This window comes from Neovison vison, chromosome 6 (genome assembly GCF_020171115.1).
Source record: "Neovison vison isolate M4711 chromosome 6, ASM_NN_V1, whole genome shotgun sequence".
In the NCBI taxonomy this organism is placed as follows: domain Eukaryota; kingdom Metazoa; phylum Chordata; class Mammalia; order Carnivora; family Mustelidae; genus Neogale; species Neogale vison.
In genome coordinates, this window is record NC_058096.1 from 222,821,207 (window position 1) to 222,839,194 (window position 17,988).

General features: G+C 61.8%; 2 protein-coding genes across 2 annotated transcripts in view; both read left to right on the plus strand.

The window, feature by feature from the left end:
- Positions 1-1,960: 1,960 nt before the first annotated feature.
- DIRAS1 (DIRAS family GTPase 1) lies at positions 1,961-7,281 on the plus strand. The gene is made up of 2 exons (XM_044254612.1): positions 1,961-2,096; positions 6,437-7,281. Exon 2 carries the CDS (start codon positions 6,509-6,511, stop codon positions 7,103-7,105), a length of 597 nt encoding a protein of 198 aa, XP_044110547.1. The 5' UTR covers positions 1,961-2,096; positions 6,437-6,508; the 3' UTR covers positions 7,106-7,281.
- Positions 7,282-11,550: 4,269 nt separating this feature from the next.
- Positions 11,551-17,988, plus strand: part of GNG7 (G protein subunit gamma 7) — a 110,917-nt gene continuing 104,479 nt past the window's right edge. Inside the window, exon 1 of the mRNA XM_044254613.1 lies at positions 11,551-11,578. The gene's annotated coding sequence lies outside the window, so the exon portion shown is untranslated. The remainder of the gene's footprint in view (positions 11,579-17,988) is intronic.

The window sequence follows — 17,988 nt, forward strand, 5'->3', positions numbered from 1 at the left end:
CCAGAGCCGGAGCTGCTCTCTGGGTCATCAGGATGCGCTCCGTGCCGCCCTGAAGGCCTCTGTGGCTCCCAAGGCAGGAGCACAGGCCTGGCTGGCTGCTGTGCTCCGATGGAGGCCTGAGGCCATTGCTGTGTGCCCAGCCTGGCTGGGGAGAACCTGCTGGGCAGGTGGGCACTTCCGAGCGCCTGCTTCCTTGGTACGGGGCAGGCCTGGCCAATGGACTGCTTTAGACCGAGGTAAACAGCCACCACAGTTGTCAGGCCCCTCCCTGCAGGGACCATCTGGGCCTCGATCTGAGCACGGTCAGGCCCGCATCACGGCTGACAAGCTAGAACAGGGTCTCCATCTCAGCACCATAGGCGTTTTGGGCTGTCTCTCCAGGTGCAGGCTGGGAGCCGCATTCTGGCTGGGGGCGGGGCTGCAGGATCTGCATGGCCACCCAGCCCCCAAACGGTGCTGATGCTGCTGGTCTGCGGACACGTTTGAGATCCACTGTCCGGCTCCAGGTCTCTCCTGCCAGCACCACCGACACCAGACTGTCCCGGGCACAGTGCCAGGGAGGGGAGGGGGTTGGGGGAGGTGAGCGGCATCCCTGGACCCTGCCCACGGGATGCCAGGAGCACCCCAGTTGTGACCACCACAATTGTCTGCTGACAAGTGTCCCGGAGTCACCCAAGGGTGAGGCCCACTGCCCTAAGATGCATGGCAGTTCGCCTGGTAACGGGGGAGAGACGACCTGTCAATGTGAAATGCAGCGTCAGCCACCAGTAAGTGCCCCAAAGACAGAAGAAGCAGAGCGAAGGGACAGAGCCAGGGAAAAATGCAAACGATTTTTCGCAACGTGGTCAGGGAGGAAATCCCTGGGGACCACACGAGTCCCACGAAGATGGGGAAAGAGCTTTTCTGGTGGGGCGGGGGTGGGGGCAGCAAAGGCCGTGAGTCTTTCTGCAAGTTGTGGTCCTTTTTTCCCTACTGTTCACACCCGCCCTGATGGTCTGTGAAGACGGCCAAGGGTCATAGGGCTTTCTCCTGCCCGCAGTGAAGATTTCAGTGGGCCCCTGCCCGAGAGGCCGTGGTAACAGCCGCACCTCGTGCTTCGGGACAAGCTCCAGGCTGCCTCCATCCGGCTCCGCAGGTGGCTTCAGCGAAGGGCACACGTCTTTCCCCCAGGGCTGGGGGCCAGCTCCTGCAGAGGCCGGCAGGCAAAATTCAGGCTTGGGAATGCCAGCCTGTTCATTTTCCAAGGCAGACTGGGTTTGGACAAATGATTTTATTTCCAAATGTTGCAGCCAAACTTAAAAACAAAGTGGACCACGTCTAGAGGCCGGGACCCTCGGCCTCTGCTTTGCCGAACGGTCACATTAATCCCGGGAGCACAGAGAGTGAGCAGAGAATGCAACGCAGCCATCTTCCTACAGCTCGCTGGGGCTGGAACTCCGGTCAGCCGCACTGCCGGGAGTGTGTGTGTGCGAGGTTTGGGGGTAAGCAAGGCTAGTGCGGCTCCCCCTTCCCAGAGCTTTGGGGCAGGGAAAAGTCCCATAGGCTGCCAGGCCAGGTGAAGAGTTGGGACTTGGCCCACAAACGGTTGTCCCTTGTCGTGGAGGTGATTTCTGCAGGACAGGGACAGTCGGCCAGGGATAGGCAGAAGGCTGGGTGGTGGCTTCAGAGCCCCATGGACCTGAGTTCCGGCCCCAGTGAGCTCTAGGCAAGGGTCACCTGCTATCCTAGTTTGGGGTGCTCCAGTGGGGGCTTGGGCCCCCGGACAGAGCACAGAGGGGACTCAGGCCTGTCCTCCTCTGGCTCACAAGGCCAAGAGCCTGGCCCAGGAGCTATAAATAGCAGCCGCAGAGTGGAGCTGCCGCCTGTGCCCACGCTCCTACGCATGAGTCAGCCTGGCCTGGCCCGGGCAGGCGCCCGGAGGAGCCGGAGAGCTGGCCAGAGGCTGGGGGCCCGGCCCAAGTGCAGTCCGGTCACTCGGACCAAGGCAGGCCGGCCGCTGGAATGGGAGGGAGTGGGGCTGTCGCCTCAAGGCACCTGTGTGCCTGGCAGCCCCTCGAAGATGGACGTCCCCCTGATTGCTCCCTACAACCCGAAAGGTGAGGAGGCATTCACAGATGGGGAAACTGAGACTCAGAAGGGCACTTGGCTGGACATGGCAACCCAGACCAGAAGTTATTATCTATGGATCGAGCTGCCTCCGTGTCTGGTTGAGGGCACCCCAAGATGAGGGGCTGGGGCCAGACGGTCCTCTGAGGCGCCCCAGGGGGCCAGTGACAGGACAGAGCAGGAGAGACGTGTGCCCAGGGAATAGTTCCAAGCAGCCTGTAGGGACCAGGAGGAGAGCTCAAGTGAGAAGCTGGATTTGACCCCGGGGTGAAGGGAGCCAACGCAGCATTAGAGCTCAGGAGGCCGGTGGTGGAGGCTGGGCACTGGATGCTGGGGGGAAGGAGGGCAGGAGGGGCGATCCTGGGAGACCAAGAAGGAGGCAGGCGGGGCTGTCTAGGTGGGAGGGGCCTGTGGGCAAAGTGCAGGGCTGGGTCCGGGAGAAATGGGGACCACCAAGCCCCGGAAGCAGGGCTAAGCTCAGGGCCCAGCTCCGTGGGAGGCAGGTGGTCTTGGGGGCAGTGCCTGTGTTTCCAAGGGAACAGGAAGCGGCCACCTCAGTCAGAGACATGGAGATGGTGGGCCAATGAGAATCGAGACAGTAAGGGCTGACCATCTGCTCACACATGACGGGGAGCTCACTACCTACAAAGACCGTTTATCCTCTGATTGCTCTGACCCCAGAAAGTCCCTTCTTGCGGGAACTTAGTGTCAGCCTACCCCCATCAAGGAGCATTTTATTCCAACAGGCTTTTGGGAGCCTGGGTCCGTCTTACGTCCACCCCTAATCCCACTGATGTGCCAAAAGTCCAGTCTCCTCCGAGATGAGCCTCTGCCTCCCTCTAGTCCTTCAGGAGGGAGTGGTGGTATCTTGTAGCCTTAAACGTGGGCACGCAGACACTTCAAACAGGCACTTCCCAAGGCAAACATCCATTCTCAGAGACAACTCCTATTGGAAGAGAGATATTTTCCGACCCCAAACCCCAAACCCCGCGCCACCCCTGCCCCATTGTTCACCCCCACCTTCAGATGCTAGCCCAGACTTAGAACTGTGCTCTCCCCCTGCGTGGGCTGCCTTAGGGGCACCAACCCATTCCTAGTGCTCTCCTCACTTCTCTCCTGGCACCCCTCTCCCACCCTTGCCCAGGCTGAGCTTCTAGGATGGGGGAGTGGTCTCCAGGCGCACTCCCGCTGCCTGCGAGGCCCCTGGGGCCACCGCTGCGCTCTCATACGTCTCTTTATCCGTGGATCATGTCTTCATCCCAGCAAATACCCCACGCCGGTGAGGGACCCTGGCTGGCCCAGACCCCACCAGCGCCCCGGCCCTCAGCTGCAGTTCGGCCAGCAGATCCTTCCCTTTGCTCCCCAGGGTGACCCTGGGGCGCGGGGCTCCCTAAGAGGCAGTCAGACCCCACCCCGCCCCCCGCCTGGCGAACCCCTGGGGCGCGGGCAAGAGCGCGTGTGCTCCGGGCGGGGGTCGACGCGGCGGTGACCTTGGCCGGGCGCGGGTCCCCGGGGAGGGGCGGAGCGCGGCGCCCGGCGGGCGGGGACGGGCGGGGACGGGCGCGGGCGCGGCGGCGGCGGCGGCGGCGGCGGCGGCGGCGGCGGCAGCTCGGGCGGGCGGGCGGCGGGCGCGCGGGGGGCGGCGGCGCCCGAGCGGACACGAGCCGGCCAGCAAGCAGCCGCGGCGGCGCCGCAGGACGAGCGCCCAGGTAGGCGGCCGGGGCGGGGGACGGGGCTCCGGGCCCTGCCGCACCCCACCCGCGAGGCCCGTAGGGCCCTCTCCCCGCGCGCCCCTCCTTTGTCCGAGCCCCACCCTCGCGGCCGCGGGGCCAGGCCCTCCCGCTCCCGGCGCCACCCCCGCCGGCCCGGACCCCTCCTCAGTCCGTGGAGCCCCCGCCGCGCCGCGCTCGGCGCGCCCACCTTGGACAGCTCCCCCCGGGCGCCCTCCCGCCCCCGCGGTCCTGGCCGCGCGCCCCTCCGCCAAGCCAGCCCCTCCCCCAGGCCCGCCGCAGCCCCTTCTGGGTGGGTCGGTCCCGCTCAGTCGGAGCCCCCTCCGTAGGGATCAGGGGGGTCCTGGGCCCGTCTTCCCGCGGAGCACCCGCTCAGCCTCCTGCCTCTGGGCCGAGCCAAGCCCCTCACCCAGGAACCCCTCCCTTGGCCCTTCCCCCACCACTGAGAACCTCCGCTGGCCCAGGGGAGCGGGGGCTGGTCCCCTGAGTGTGCCTCCCCTCCCTCAGGCCACCTGCCATCCAGCCCCTCATTCGGCAGGTAGTCCCTAGGTCAGACCCCTCCCCCATTCAGTTAAGCAGTGTGTGAGTGTGTGAGTGTGTGTCCTGTGCCCTCCCCTGGGTGGAGACCTGCTCTTCCGGGCCCAGGGAGGGTCAGGTGGGGCTACCTTGCATAGGAGGAGGACCCTGGGCTGTGTAGCCAGCTGGGGCCCAATTCAAGTCCTCCTCTGCTCTGCCACCTCCTGCTCCGTGACCTTGAGCTGGGGCCTCCCCCCTTGGAGCCTCAGAGCCTGCGACCCCATACCCCCACCCCACAGGAAGTGAGGGTGGGAGTCAGGCAGCGCCAGGTAGGTACCCAGCATGCATGTGAGGGTTAGGGAATGGGGGCTCCTGGTCCAGGGACTGCGGCCCCAGCAGGGCCCCTCCTGCAGGACGGGCCTGGAGTCCTGCCTGGGGGTCTGGGTCCCCAGCCAGCCGTGGCGGTGCCTGGCTGTACACCCTCGTGCCCCCTCTCAGGGTGCCCACCCAGGAAAGGGCAGTACCTGCAGAGGGGGCCGGCACCCCTCCCTACCCCCCCACCCCAGCTTCCTCCCAATGCTGAGAGTTGCCATGCGTGTCGCCAAGGTGCCTAGTGAGGTACGAGGAGTTAGTACTGGTAAGCGTGGCCGCGTGTGCCTGGCGCGGAAGTGGGGGGTGAGTCCGCTGTTCCTTGGATCGTCCTGTCTGCTTCTGGGAAGCCGGGTGCTTTGGTCGCTTCAGAACCTGCCTTCACACCCCACTGCCAGCCAAGTGCCTGTACCCTGAGCCCTCGGGCCTGATGGTCACGATGGTCCGTCTTTACCGGGGGCCCCCGGTGCCAGGAGCCCGGCTCTGGGCTTTCTCCAGCTTCTGCACCGCTTGTCCCAGCAACTCGTGGAGCAGGCGCTGTGACAAAACCCAGGCTCGGGGACCCCGATCCACCTGCCCTGGCTCTCACCTTCGGCTTCACACTGCCGAGTCTTCTACCCCACACGCACCCGAGGGAGGTAACCTAGTCCAGGCGAAACCTCGTGTCTCCTCCCTCCCACTGTGGACCTACCTCCATAGAGATGGCCAGGAAGGACACAGATGCTGGAGACCGGCCTTCTGCGGCCCCACCCCAAGCCCAGGCCTCTTCCCCCACCGGCAGCATTTCAGGAATTGCTGTGCTGTGTGACCTCGGGAGACCACTGGACCTCTCTGAGTACAGGTGCAGAGAGAGAGGCTAGGAGGATGTCCTTTAGGAAGGTCTGTTCCTCCAGAAACTAACAGACCTTGAACCAGAGCCGTGGCAGGCCAGACTGGTTTGGGGGCACAGTGCAGGAAGTGGGGACTTTTCTCATTGGGTCCAGGCTTCATTTTCTCACCTCTGACCTGGGCTGCTGTCAGAAATCAGTGCCCTGATTTGCAAATTATGGCTTTTGGACTTCCAGTATCACGATCGCACTTACGGGATGGGAGGGGGAGGAGGCGTATGTACGGTGCGAGTTCCCAGGGCCGTGGCCCTGGGCCACCAGGTTTGTCCCTTCTGGGCCCAAGAGCACAGGCATGCTAAAGACTTCCCACCACGTGGCCCCCATGAGGTTTGAGAACCTCTGGGCTGAGGGAAAAACAGGAAGCCTGGGGTTGCTGGAGAGAGGCGCCATTCACAGAGGAGAACTCTGAGGCTCAGGGTGGCAATGCATAGCCTTGCCTAGGTCACAGACCAGGTCTGCCGGCTTCCAAGAGCCCGTGGGTACAGTGGGAAGAAGAGAGGCCAGTGCAGCCTGGGAGGGAGGCATGCAGGTGAGGAAAGGAGTCAGTGCCCCCCACGGTGGCATCTCTACTCCCCTTCCAGCCCAGAGTCCCCGGGGAACCAGCCTGGGCCCCAGATTCTGTCGGGGCGGGGAAGCAAGCAAAGGGGGCTGGCTCCAGGGCTCCACACAGGGCAGAATTGCGAAGTCAGCCAGATCAACCAAAGGGTTCTCCGCAGGACGCAGGAGGGATGCCTTGTCCCCTGAGAAGCTGCACCCCCGCCCCGCGGGGGCCCAGAGCTGTCCCCTCTCGCCTGTGGCCTTTTGTGCCTGACACTCCTCTCTGTACAGGGTTGGTCCGGGGTTCTAGCGGCTGGCACGAACCCTCCCGGCCCTGCCTGACCCCCTGCCACCGCGTGGAAGATGCCTGAGCAGAGCAACGACTACCGGGTGGTGGTGTTCGGGGCGGGCGGCGTGGGCAAGAGCTCGCTGGTGCTGCGCTTCGTGAAGGGCACCTTCCGGGACACCTACATCCCCACCATCGAGGACACCTACCGGCAGGTGATCAGCTGCGACAAGAGCGTGTGCACGCTGCAGATCACCGACACCACGGGCAGCCACCAGTTCCCGGCCATGCAGCGGCTGTCCATCTCCAAGGGCCACGCCTTCATCCTGGTCTACTCCATCACCAGCAAGCAGTCGCTGGAGGAGCTGGGGCCCATCTACAAGCTCATCGTGCAGATCAAGGGCAGCGTCGAGGACATCCCCGTCATGCTGGTGGGCAACAAGTGCGACGAGACGCAGCGGGAGGTGGACACCCGCGAGGCTCAGGCCGTGGCCCAGGAGTGGAAGTGCGCCTTCATGGAGACGTCGGCCAAGATGAACTACAACGTGAAGGAGCTTTTCCAGGAGCTGCTCACGCTGGAGACTCGCCGGAACATGAGCCTGAACATCGACGGCAAGCGCTCCAGCAAACAGAAGAGGACAGACCGCGTCAAGGGCAAATGCGTCCTCATGTGAGCCCAGAAGGCCCGCCGCCAGCCGGCTCATGCCTCCCCCACCGCCCCTGCGCCCCCTCCTCCGGCCCCTCCCCCTCCGCTCCCGCCTCGGATCCTCCCGGCCCTCCTCCCCGCCTTCTCTCTCCTTCTCATCTCTTCCACTTCTTTTCCTTCACCCAGCACCTCTGTGGGGGACACCGAGGCAGGTCTGGGGCTCCAACCCGGCCCTGCCGCATGGCTCTGCCTCCCACCCCCACCCCCCCAAGCCTGTCTGCACCCCCCCCAAAGCCAAGTGCTGGAGGTGGCCCCCTGGATCCGCACATGAGAAAATGGGGAAGCTGGATGTCCCCGCTGGGGCCGAGGATGCCGGGTCTTCCCTGTCTCTGCCCGTCTCTGTCTCTTTCCCGTGGGTGCCCCAAGCCAGACCTTTGTCTCCCCCATCAGATCACTGTGACCTTGCTGGGGAGGGGGAGCGGAAATGCACATGGACCTGAGTTTGCTCTCCCCGTTTTGGTGTTTGACACACGCTGCCCCTGCTCCATTCCTCGTGACCTCTGGCCTGTGCCCCCACCCCAGGTCCCAGAACAGTCCTCACCCCTGTCCCCACAGCCTCGGTGAGGGGGAGGGGCTTGCGGGATGGGTCTCAGGCCACCAGGCAATAACCACAGAGCCTGCCACGGTGCCGGGTCAGCCTGGAACCCCACTCCTCGCCCTGCCTGGGGGACCCGGGGTGCACCCAGGGGAGGCCTGGGACTGGCCCATGGCCACAGCACAACTCAAGGGGACCATCCAGAGTGAATATGGGGGCCTCCCCAGAGATTGGCACAGCCTGTCACCTGTGAGCCTCAGGCAGGGGCCCATGGGGTGCTGGGGAGGGGGTCCCCAGGACCCCATCCAGGGGCAGGCAGCTGGACCCAGCACCAGCAGGATCAGAGGGAATCCAGGCAGAGCTCTGTCCAGCCCACTGCCTCCCGCCAACTGTGCCCCAGAGAGGGGGGCTCTGCCCGGGAAGGTGTGTGTCTATGAGATTCTGAGTGCTCTCTGCGAGTGTCCGGATAACCACGCGCGTGGGACCCTGATGTGTAGGACCAGCGGGAAGGGGAGCTGCAGGCCTGGGGTGCGGAGGTGACCCCGGGCTGGTGTGTTTGTACCATGTGGTATGCACAGGGAGACGGCTTAAGTCTAAGATGTGTGCGTGTGCGTGTGCGTGTGCGTGTCTGTCATTCGGATGGTATGTCTATGTCCCGGCCTCTCTGTGATAGTGGTGTAGGCTCTATGTAGGGGTGGGCAGTGTGGTGTGGACAGGTCTGGCTCTTTGTGTCGATGGGAACCTTCGTACCAGCATTCAGTGGGATTGTAAGTGGTCGTGCTTTGGGGAGTGGGTGAAGTGATTTCCAGGACCACATCTGTAAGCCTGTCTGCTCCGTCTGAGGAACACTAAGCCCGTTCGATGTGGTAGCGAGGATGCTCTCAGCTCCAACTCTGTATCGTCAGCTGGTGGCGCCTACCACGACACCCACCGCCAGAAACAGCACGCGTCGGTCGCCTCTGTGGGTCGGGAGTGCAGGCACGGTTTCCCGGAGACTTCCGCTTGGATCTCCGAGGCTGCGATCCCCGTGCGGGCTGGCCGCGGTCTCATCGGAAGGCCTGACCGGGGACCGATCTGCTCCCAAGCTCTCGTGGCTGTCAGCGGCATTCCGTTTTCTGCAGTTTCAGGCCCTAGGGGCTCTGCTGCTCTCTAGACGCCCCGGAGCGCCACCCGCGGCCCCCTTGCCACCTGGGTCTCTCCCGGGGGTTGCTCACCGCTGGGCATCCTGGGGCGTGACGGGGCTGTGTGTGCTTGCTTGTGTGTTCTTAGGACTGCCCTGCGTGTGTGCATGTGCTAGAAAGACCATGTCGCGGTCCGGTGGACTGTTTGTGGGTAAGAGGGGCCGTTTCTGTCCATCTTAGTGGCTGTGCGTTTGGTCCTGTCTGTGTTTGTGTGACTCTGCAAATGTTTACTGGGCACACTGTGTAGAGAGGGAGGGAATGTGTGTGTGCAAGTGTGTGTGTCACGGCCTGGCACGGGGACGGCCCCCTGGAAGAGCTGGTAGCAACCTGCCTGAGCACAGCGGAGCCCCCCCACCCTGCGGCGGGTCCAGGGTCCACCAGCAACTGGTGTTGCTCCCTTCCCCACCCCGGGAGCGTTTCCTGGGCCTTGCTGGGCAGGGGTCTGCAGCCCTTTCTCAGGGACACACCCTGATAGCACAATCTCCCTGGGGCCCCGCCCACCTCCAGGCCTCTCCCCCGCCCCAGGCCATGGTCCCCTGGGGAGAAGGGGCTCCTGCCGCAGGAGGGACCCGAGAGCCCATCCTGCCTGGGCACCCCTGGTTCTGGGGACCCTGCCAGGCCATGCTTGCTGTGACTCCACCCCTGCCCCTTCTCCCCCCGCATGTGGGTGCCCCCTGCCCCCCATTGTGGGGTCTGTGTAGCATTTGCTCTAGAAATAGTCTTCCTGCAATAAAGAAGTGGATCCTGCATCTCCTGTCAGTGCCCTTTCTTTGGCTTCAGGGAGGGCAGCCCACCAGCTGCAGAAGAGAAACATGAAGGAGAGGGAGGCGAGGGGTGGGGGTGGGAGTCAGGGATGGGGTGAGGGAAGGGGACAAAGAAAGCTGCTATGGGAAGAGCTTGAACAGATCAGCACTTCTTCTGGTGACCCCCCCCCCCAACAGGAGACCTTACGGGCCCTGCTGAGCCCATTAGTGCAGTCAGATGCCAGATGCCGGGAGTGAGCGGGAGCTACGAGCCCCCTTTAACCTGGGGAGGAACCTGTAGGGCCTCAGCTTCCCCATCAGCTAAATGGTGGCTTGGAGTTTGCAAACTTAAAAGCAGGGGCAGGATGAGGGTGAGGAGAGTGAGGCACTCACCAGGGACACAAAACTTAAATGGGGGACACCAAAAACTCACATTTTTTAAAAAAAGATTTTATTTATTTATTTGACAGACAGAGATCACAAGCAGGCAGAGAGGCAGGCAGAGAGAGAGGAGGAAGCAGGTCCCCGCGGAGCAGAGAGCCTGATGCGCGCCTCGATCCCAGGACCCTGAAATCATGACCTGAGCCAAAGGCAGAGGCTTAACCCACTGAGCCACCCAGGCACCCCGAAGTGTCATTATTTTTAAATGGTAACAATGGATTTACATTTTTAAAGGATTTGGGGGCCATATTCCACCTGTGGGCCAGCAGTTTGTGACCCTTATTTGGGGAACAATTCCATCTTTACAAAAAGATGGGGGCTGGGGAGTGAGATGCTGGCTCCCAGGGTCCTGGTTTTCTCTGTGCACTGCAGGGGATTACAGGGATGACGGGAGCCCTAGGGGTGCTCAGCTGGGAGGCCAGAGGCTCAGATCACAGAGTATCAGTATACTGCACCAAGTTCTAGGAGTCCTGGCATCTGGTGGTTTCATCTTTTTATAAGAAATCCTCCCCTCCCTGACTGTCAGTTTTTTTGGAGACATACCATACATTTTCCAACATCACCAGGGGAGCTTTTTAAAGATATGCATTCCAGGGTTCCATGGGATTCTGGATCATTCAGTCTGGGTGAGGGCCAAGGAACATGCTTTTTCACTTTTCTAAATCATTTTTTAAAAAGATTTTATTTATTCATGAGAGAGAGCATGAGCAGAGGCGGGATATAGAGAGTGGAAGTAGCAGACTCCCCACTGAGCAAGGAACCAGATGTGGGGCGGATCCCAAGACCCTGAGATCATGACCTGAGCCGAAGGCAGAGGTTTAACCCACTGAGCCACCCAGGTCCCCCATGAACCTGGTTTTTTTTAGATCCAGGCCCAGGAATTAGGAAATTGAGAAACGCTGGAAATTATGAGACAGGCTTGGGCAAATGACCTTGGGTTTAACCTCTCTGAGACTCAATTACCACCTCTGTAAAATGGGGACAATGTAATTTCACCTCTTAAACTTATGCAGAAGGTTCAAAATAATGGGGAAGTTGTTATTGCCCCGCAGGTCAAGCGATCTATGAGGCAGGGATATACTTCTCCCGAAAGTGAGGCCCAGGAGCTAGGCTTTTGGATTCCAATCGCGAATCGCCTCGCACCCCATTGACGTCACCTAGTCACCTCTGGAAATCCGCTCGTCACTGGCGGCGGAGTCCACCATAGAGGGCCTATTTGCATATCAGCATAGCTCCGCCTCCCTCAACGCGGTCCCCGCTCGCGGGTGGTTAGCGGCGCTGCCACTCAGCGCTCCGCCCCTTGCCCCGCCCACGCCACTAGCCCCGCCCCCTCGCCTGGGTGCAGCCTACCCCGCTGCCTGCCCCATGCCCCGCCCCGGCCGGAGCCTCCCGCCGTCGGGGCTCCTGATTGGCCGCGCTGGCTGCCAGTGCCCGTCCCCCGCGCTCCGGCCCCGCCCCGCGGAGGGAGCGGGCGCTTGCCGGCGAGGCTGCGGGTTCGGCTGCGCGGCGGGGCTGAGGCGGCCGCGGCGGCCGGAGCGCAGGTAAGGGCGCGTGCACCCGTGGGCCGGGCCGGGGTCTGCCGCCCCCGCCTCGGGCGGGGGGAGCAGGGGCGCGGCCCCGGCGGAGAGCAGGCCGGGGCGGCCCGGGGAAGGAGCCCTGGGAGGGCTCCGATTTGGCTGCGGACCGAGTTGGGGGTCGGAGTCAGCGAGGAAGGGGCTGGGGCCGGGGGTCCGGTCCAGTGTTGGGGGTCGCGGTCATCGAGGAAGGGGCTGTGGGGGGGTCCGCCGGAGTTGGGGATCGCGGTCAGAGAGGAAGGGTCTGTGGGGGGCTCCGGTCCTGTGTTGGGGGTCGCGGTCAGCGAGGAAGGGGCTGTGGGGGGGTCCGCCGGAGTTGGGGGTCGCGGTCAGAGAGGAAGGGTCTGTCGGGGGCTCCGGTCCTGTGTTGGGGGTCGCGGTCAGCGAGGAAGGGGCTGTGGGGGGGTCCGCCGGAGTTGGGGGTCGCGCTCAGTGAGGAAAGGGCTGTGGCCCGCGGGTCCGCGGGAGTTGTGGGTCCTGGTCAGTGAGGAAGAGGCTGGGTCCAGGGTCTGGTCTAGAGTTGGGGGTCGCGGTCAGTGAGGAAGGGGCTGGGGCTGCAGGTCTGGTCCAGAGTTGAGGGTGACGGTCAGTGAAGGAGGGACTGTGGAGGGGGGGGCGCCAGGGATCGGGGCAGGGGAAGGGGGTCCGCTGGAGTTGTGGATCGTGGTCAGTGAGAAGGGGCTGAGTCCGGGGTCCGGTCCAGACTTGGGGGTCTCGGTCAGTGAAGGAGGGGCTGTGGTGGGGGGCGGGGCAGGGGGATGGGGTGGGGGGAGGGGTTCCGCTGGAGTTGGGCCTCCGGGTCAGTGAGGAAGGGGCGGGGGCTGGGGATCCAGACTGGAGTTGGGGGTCAGAGGGGGAAGGGGACTGGGGCTGTAGTTGGGGTCTGAGTCAGATTGGGGTGGAGGTCTGGGGAGGGTGGGGGTGAGTTGAAAGTGGACGTGAGCTGGGGAGGGAGCTTCGTTGGGAGTTGGGGGTCGCAGGCAGGGGGGAAGGAGACTGAGGTGTGCAGCCAGGGGTGGAGCTGGGGACCTGGGGGAGTGACTGAGGCCACCCCAGGGAGGGAGAGCAGAGAAAGGGGGCACAGTGCTTGGGAGGGCCAGGCCCCTCTCTGCTGGGGTTAGGGTTGGGGTCTGAGGCCCGTGGTGATGGAGGGCTCTGAAACCTGGTGCTGGGGTTTTGGGGGAGGACAAGGAGTCAGGAGGAAGTGGGGGGTCTTGGTTAGAAGTCAGTTACAAGGATTGTAGAGGCTTTGGGGGGCTAACCATTCGGTGCAGAAACCCCTGGGCTCCCGTGAGCTGGAGGACAAGGGGGTCCGACATACAGGGGAGGTCAGCTTCTAGGACGCAGGGTGTAAGCAGAACGGGTCCTGGCGGTGACCGAGTTTTTCAGGAATTTCTGGGCTCGGGAACGAGGAACCAAGCTGGGAGTTTGCAGGATGATGGTATTGAGGGATGTGGGTGGCGCTTTGTGTTTTGGGGCGAGTGGGGGCTGCTGGGGGCTGGACAGTGGGTGGGGAGGACAGGCGTGATGAACAGCGGCTCCAGGGCTCGAGGGCCACGACTGTTGCTGGGTGTCGGGATGCAGGGATGCCCAGGTCACAAACTTGGCGAGGTCGCGGGCCGAGGTCTTGCGGAAACAAAGGGTGTGGTGGGCTGCGCAGGGCGTGCTGGGCCTCGGGCCGCCTGGGAGTTGACTTTGCTGCCCCGCGAAACGGAGCCCGGAGTCGGAAAGCAGTAGCGGGCCCCTCACGGGACTGCCGGGGGTCAGACGAGGGAATGCACGCACCCAGCGCTCCTGGCACATGGCAGGGGGACGTGAGACGCTGATAATAATGTTCTAAATTAAGGGTTTTTTTTGGGAGGGGGAAGGTGGGTGGGTAGAATTACTGGGTTGTCACAGAGGGAGGGGCAGGGGAGGGAAGGCATCAGCTGGAGCTTGACTGCGGTGCTGTAGCCTTGGGGTACGCAGAGCACCCCTGGAGCTGTAAAAAAGAATCTCGGGGGGTGGGGAGTCCCTATCGTTAAAAGTAAGGAGAAAGTGGAAAGGAGGAAGGGTCTGAAACTAGGAGATTCTGAAGGTTTTTCCAGAAACGGCACATCTGCTTAAGAGAAGGTTGCATGCATGGGTCATTGTGGTTTCGGTGTACCCCCAGGAGCCATTGCAGTGTGTACCCCAAAGGGGACCACCGGGCCGCAGTTACACAGTCGTTGCGTGTATGAACTCCGACAGCCGGTGCTCACATGACGGAGCCGGGTCTCCGCTTGGCACTGCTGACGTTGGGGAGGGGTCGCAGTCTGTGGGGTGTCCTGGGCCCTGGTGGGGGGTGGCGCTGAGCTGCTTCCCTGGCCCCACCCACTCCATGCCAGCAGCTCCCAAATTCATGACGGCCACAGCCGTCCGCGGATACTGCCTGGCGTCCCCTCGGTGCAGAGTCACCCCACGAGAGACCCCCTGTTTTAGGCTAAACGAGGTTATGCTCCCCTCCGCAGACCACATCTCCTCTTTGACCCTTAGCAATGCGGCCGTTTATACCTGGGGTGGCCCTGTAAGTCATCGGGTGCTGGGATTTGAGAGGAAAAATGCTTCCCGAGGAGCTTAGCAATGCTGGCTTCTCTCTCGGTGGGTCTTCGTGTGGCTTCTGAACACGCATTACAGGGGTTGCACGCACGGGATGAACCGCTAAGTCACAAGCCCTGGGAGATGCCGAGGTTTCGGGGTTGTTTCCCCGTTTTTAACCGAGCGCACGAGTTTGCAGAGATGCCGAGGTCGTGTGGGCGATTCCTGGTCTTTACTTAGAAAGTGTGCAGTGACCGATGCCGTCCTCTGCCTTCGTCCGCTGCCCGCTGCCCGGGGCCTGGGTTTGAAGGGAAGGACGACGGGGTATGAATTGCCCGACGCAGGCTCAGCTTCGTGCTTACTGAACGGGCGCGTTATTTGTGTACGCCGCGTAGTAGAGTAAAAAGCTGCTGCTTCTGTTCAAGGTGTTGTTACAAAATTTCTCATTTGCATCTGGAAACCAAGAAGAGTCCTTAACATGGCATTTACTAGGTCATTCCCATTCTCGAAGCCCTTTGTAGTTTCCTACAAAAGGGCCGTTGTGTGTGGCCTCCAGGGCTCTGGAAGTTTCTGGAGCTTTCTAGAGAGGACGGTTACCAGGACAGGTTGCTGGGTACTGAGACAGAGTTACCCCCGCCCTCCTTTGTGCCCCGCAGTAGCGGCCAGCAGGTGACTGCCCGCCGGGACCTCTGTTCAGGACGGTTTCTCTGGTGCCCACCGGACGCCCGCGTGCTCGGGTCCGTGGTGGCTGGCGTCTGCGGTTCCGGGGGCCTCCCTGCGCTTCCTGCTGTCCTTGCCCACGGTTCTGGACCTGGCCTCCAGCCTGGCCTCTTGCTCTCCAGGCTCCAGAGGAAAAACCGTGGCGTATGTCACCCAGCACACCTTGGGGACCAGTTGGGGGAGCTGCAAAGACGGAGTGGCCTGTCCTCGGGAGCTGGGGGTGGTGGTGGTGGCCCCCACCCTCCTCGTCCACCCTGCCAGCTGGCACGCAGGGCGGCTTTGGGCAGCTCTGAGACTCTTCCAGAAACGGCTACTACTTTTCCTTGAGAACCTAGCAGAGGGGAGGATCTTACTGCTGTTCATTCTTTTCAATAGAAGTACAGTTTCCGTGTCGTAAGATTCAGCCATTTTAAGCACAGAGTTCAGTTTTGGGGGGAAGTTACAGAGTTCAGTTTTGGGGGGCAGGCTACGGAGCTGTGCAGCCAACCGCATGAACCTTTGGAGCCTCCCGTCACTCATACAGGATCCCTATAACCATTAACCATCACTCCCTGGTCTCCCCGCCCGGGGCCCCTTCCCGTCCACAGAGGACCCTGGTCTGGGCGTGTCACACGCGTGGACTCACACCCCGTGGAGCCTTCTGTGTCTGGGTCGCTCCCTGAGCGTCGTGGGCTCGGGGTCCGCCCCCGGGGCCGTGCGTGGGGGCCTCGCTCCTGTTCCTGGGTGAGTAATAGCCCACCCCGTGAACAGACACACTTGCTCTCCCCCTTCCCCTGGCTGGACTCTGGGTTGCCCCCCCCCCATTTTGGCAGCAAACAATCGAGCTGCTGTTTAAGTGGCTCTTTCCTGGCACTTGGTGGCCTGTTGAACTGAAGCTTGGGGGCAGCCTGGGGGTCAGCCCTCCAGGTCCTGCCCGTCTCTTTTCCGCTTGAGTTAAGTGCTTCGTGGTCTCCGGCCGCCACGCATCCTAGCAGGTGGGTGGCCTTGCGGTCCGCCAGAATCTGCTCTGTGTGGCACGGTGTGTATGTCATGGCCCTGCTTCCTCTTCCAACTCATCACCCACTTGACAGAATTGAAATGCCCCAGGCGGCCTGGGTGGCATCACGGGAGTTGGCCCCACCTCACCTTTCCCCAGTGACCTTCACTTTGCCTGCAGAAACCCGCCCCTCCTGCCCCTCCCTGTCACCCGCTCAGCACAGGCCCCCTTTCCTGGATGGTGCGGTTTGCTGGCTCCTTTGTCTGAAGCCTGCCTTCCTTCCTTCCTTCCTTCCTCTCCCCAACAAAGGCTGCTTGTGTGCCTATTTTAAGCGTCAGAGCGGGTGCCAGGCACCGGGAGTGCCACGTGAATGAGATGCTTGTGTGCATGCGTGGGGAGGCGTGGAGATGGGGGACCCAGGGCCGTTCTGTCCCTGGCCTGGCTCTCTGAGTGGGGGTCCCTGGGGATGTTGGAGACAGGCCCAGGCCTGGGTATCCTGTGAGCTCCACAGGTGCTGCGAGAAGGGAGGTCTTCCGGGGGTGGAGAGATGGGGACGTGGGGACCCTGTGTGTAGGACAGGCCAGGGATGAGCTTCGCGCCGACAGGTTTGCCGGGGGACAGGTGGGGGTGCAGAGTACCCCTCGTGCAAGCCCCAAGGCGGGGCCGAATCTTCGATGTCGTTTCACTCAGGTCTCCCCTGCGGCACTGCTAACGCTTGGGTCAGCTTCCTCCCTGTGGGGCCATCCTCGGCACTGCTGGGGGCCGAGCAGCCCCCCGAGCCCACCCCCTCCGTGCCAGGAGCACCCCAGTCATGACAGACACAGGTGTCCCCAGACGCTGCCCAGTGTCCCCTGGGGACACAATCAACCCCGACTGGGAATATTTCAAATAAGATTTTATGAGTCTGTGATTGCATTAAAGTGAAAAGGTATGTTTGGGTTTTTTTCATAGACTGTTTTTAAGAGCAGTTTCAGGTTCATAACAACATTGAGCAGAAGGGATTTCGCATATACCCCAGGTCCCCCCTGCCAGGCTCCTGCATTATCAACGTCCCCGTGAAAGCGGGACATTTGTTACAGTCAGTGAACCTACACGGACACGTCATGACCCCCTAGTGTCTGTAGGTGACATTGAGACTCGCCGTTGGTATGGTCCGCGGGTTTGGGCAGATGTATAAAGTCACGTGTCCACCATTATGGTGTCACAGAGGATAGTTTCACGGCCCTAAACAATCTTCTGTGCCCCAGCAATTCGTCCCTCCCATGTCGGCCCTTCTCTTTATGGCCAAGGGGTAAGAGTGGCTTCGTACCCCTGAGTACCTGCTGGGGCAGATGGGACTCTAGGCTGTGGCGTTTTCTGTGAATTATTGTTCCCTGTTCTCCCTCCAGGAAATCGTAGGGAAAAGGGATTCGAGCCTCATATGCAATTGTACACGTCCGACTAGCCACGTTCCAAAAAACGAAATAGGTGAAACCAATTTTAATGAGACACTTTACATAACCCGTTGTATCCAAGACACTGGCGTTTCCGTGCGTCATCGGTGCGACAAAGGTGTGAGTGAGCTCTGACCCCTTTCTTTCGTGTGACGTCTTCAAGATCCGGTGTGCACTCTGCACCCCCAGAGTTGGACATCTCATGACGAGCCCCATTTCCGGTGCTCAGGGCCCCATACTGGACCTCACAGGTGTAGGAAGTGATTCGGGAAGTTTTAGGAGATTAGACCTCTAAAGGCACATGAGTGTAGCTTAGCATTGGGATATGTGGGTGGTTTTTAGAGCTACTGAGTGTGTGCGGTTGAGAATATGGATCGAAAGTCTCAGAAAGTCAGTTCCAGCAGAGCCCCCTGGACTGCCCCGTTCGGGAGGCAGCAAACCATGGCCCCCGGGCCAAAGCCAGCTCACCGTCTGTTTCCATGTGGCCCTTGGGCTGAGAATGGTTTTTACACTTGAAGTGGTTTCAAAAAAGAAACTCAAAGGAAGCAAGCTGTATCACGACGTATGAAAATGATACAGGATTCGGGTTTTACCGTCCACCGATAAAGTTTTATTGTCACGGAGGCACGCACGTTCGTTGACATGCTGCCTCCAGTGACTTTCAGGCTATAACACCGGAGGCCGTGTAGCTT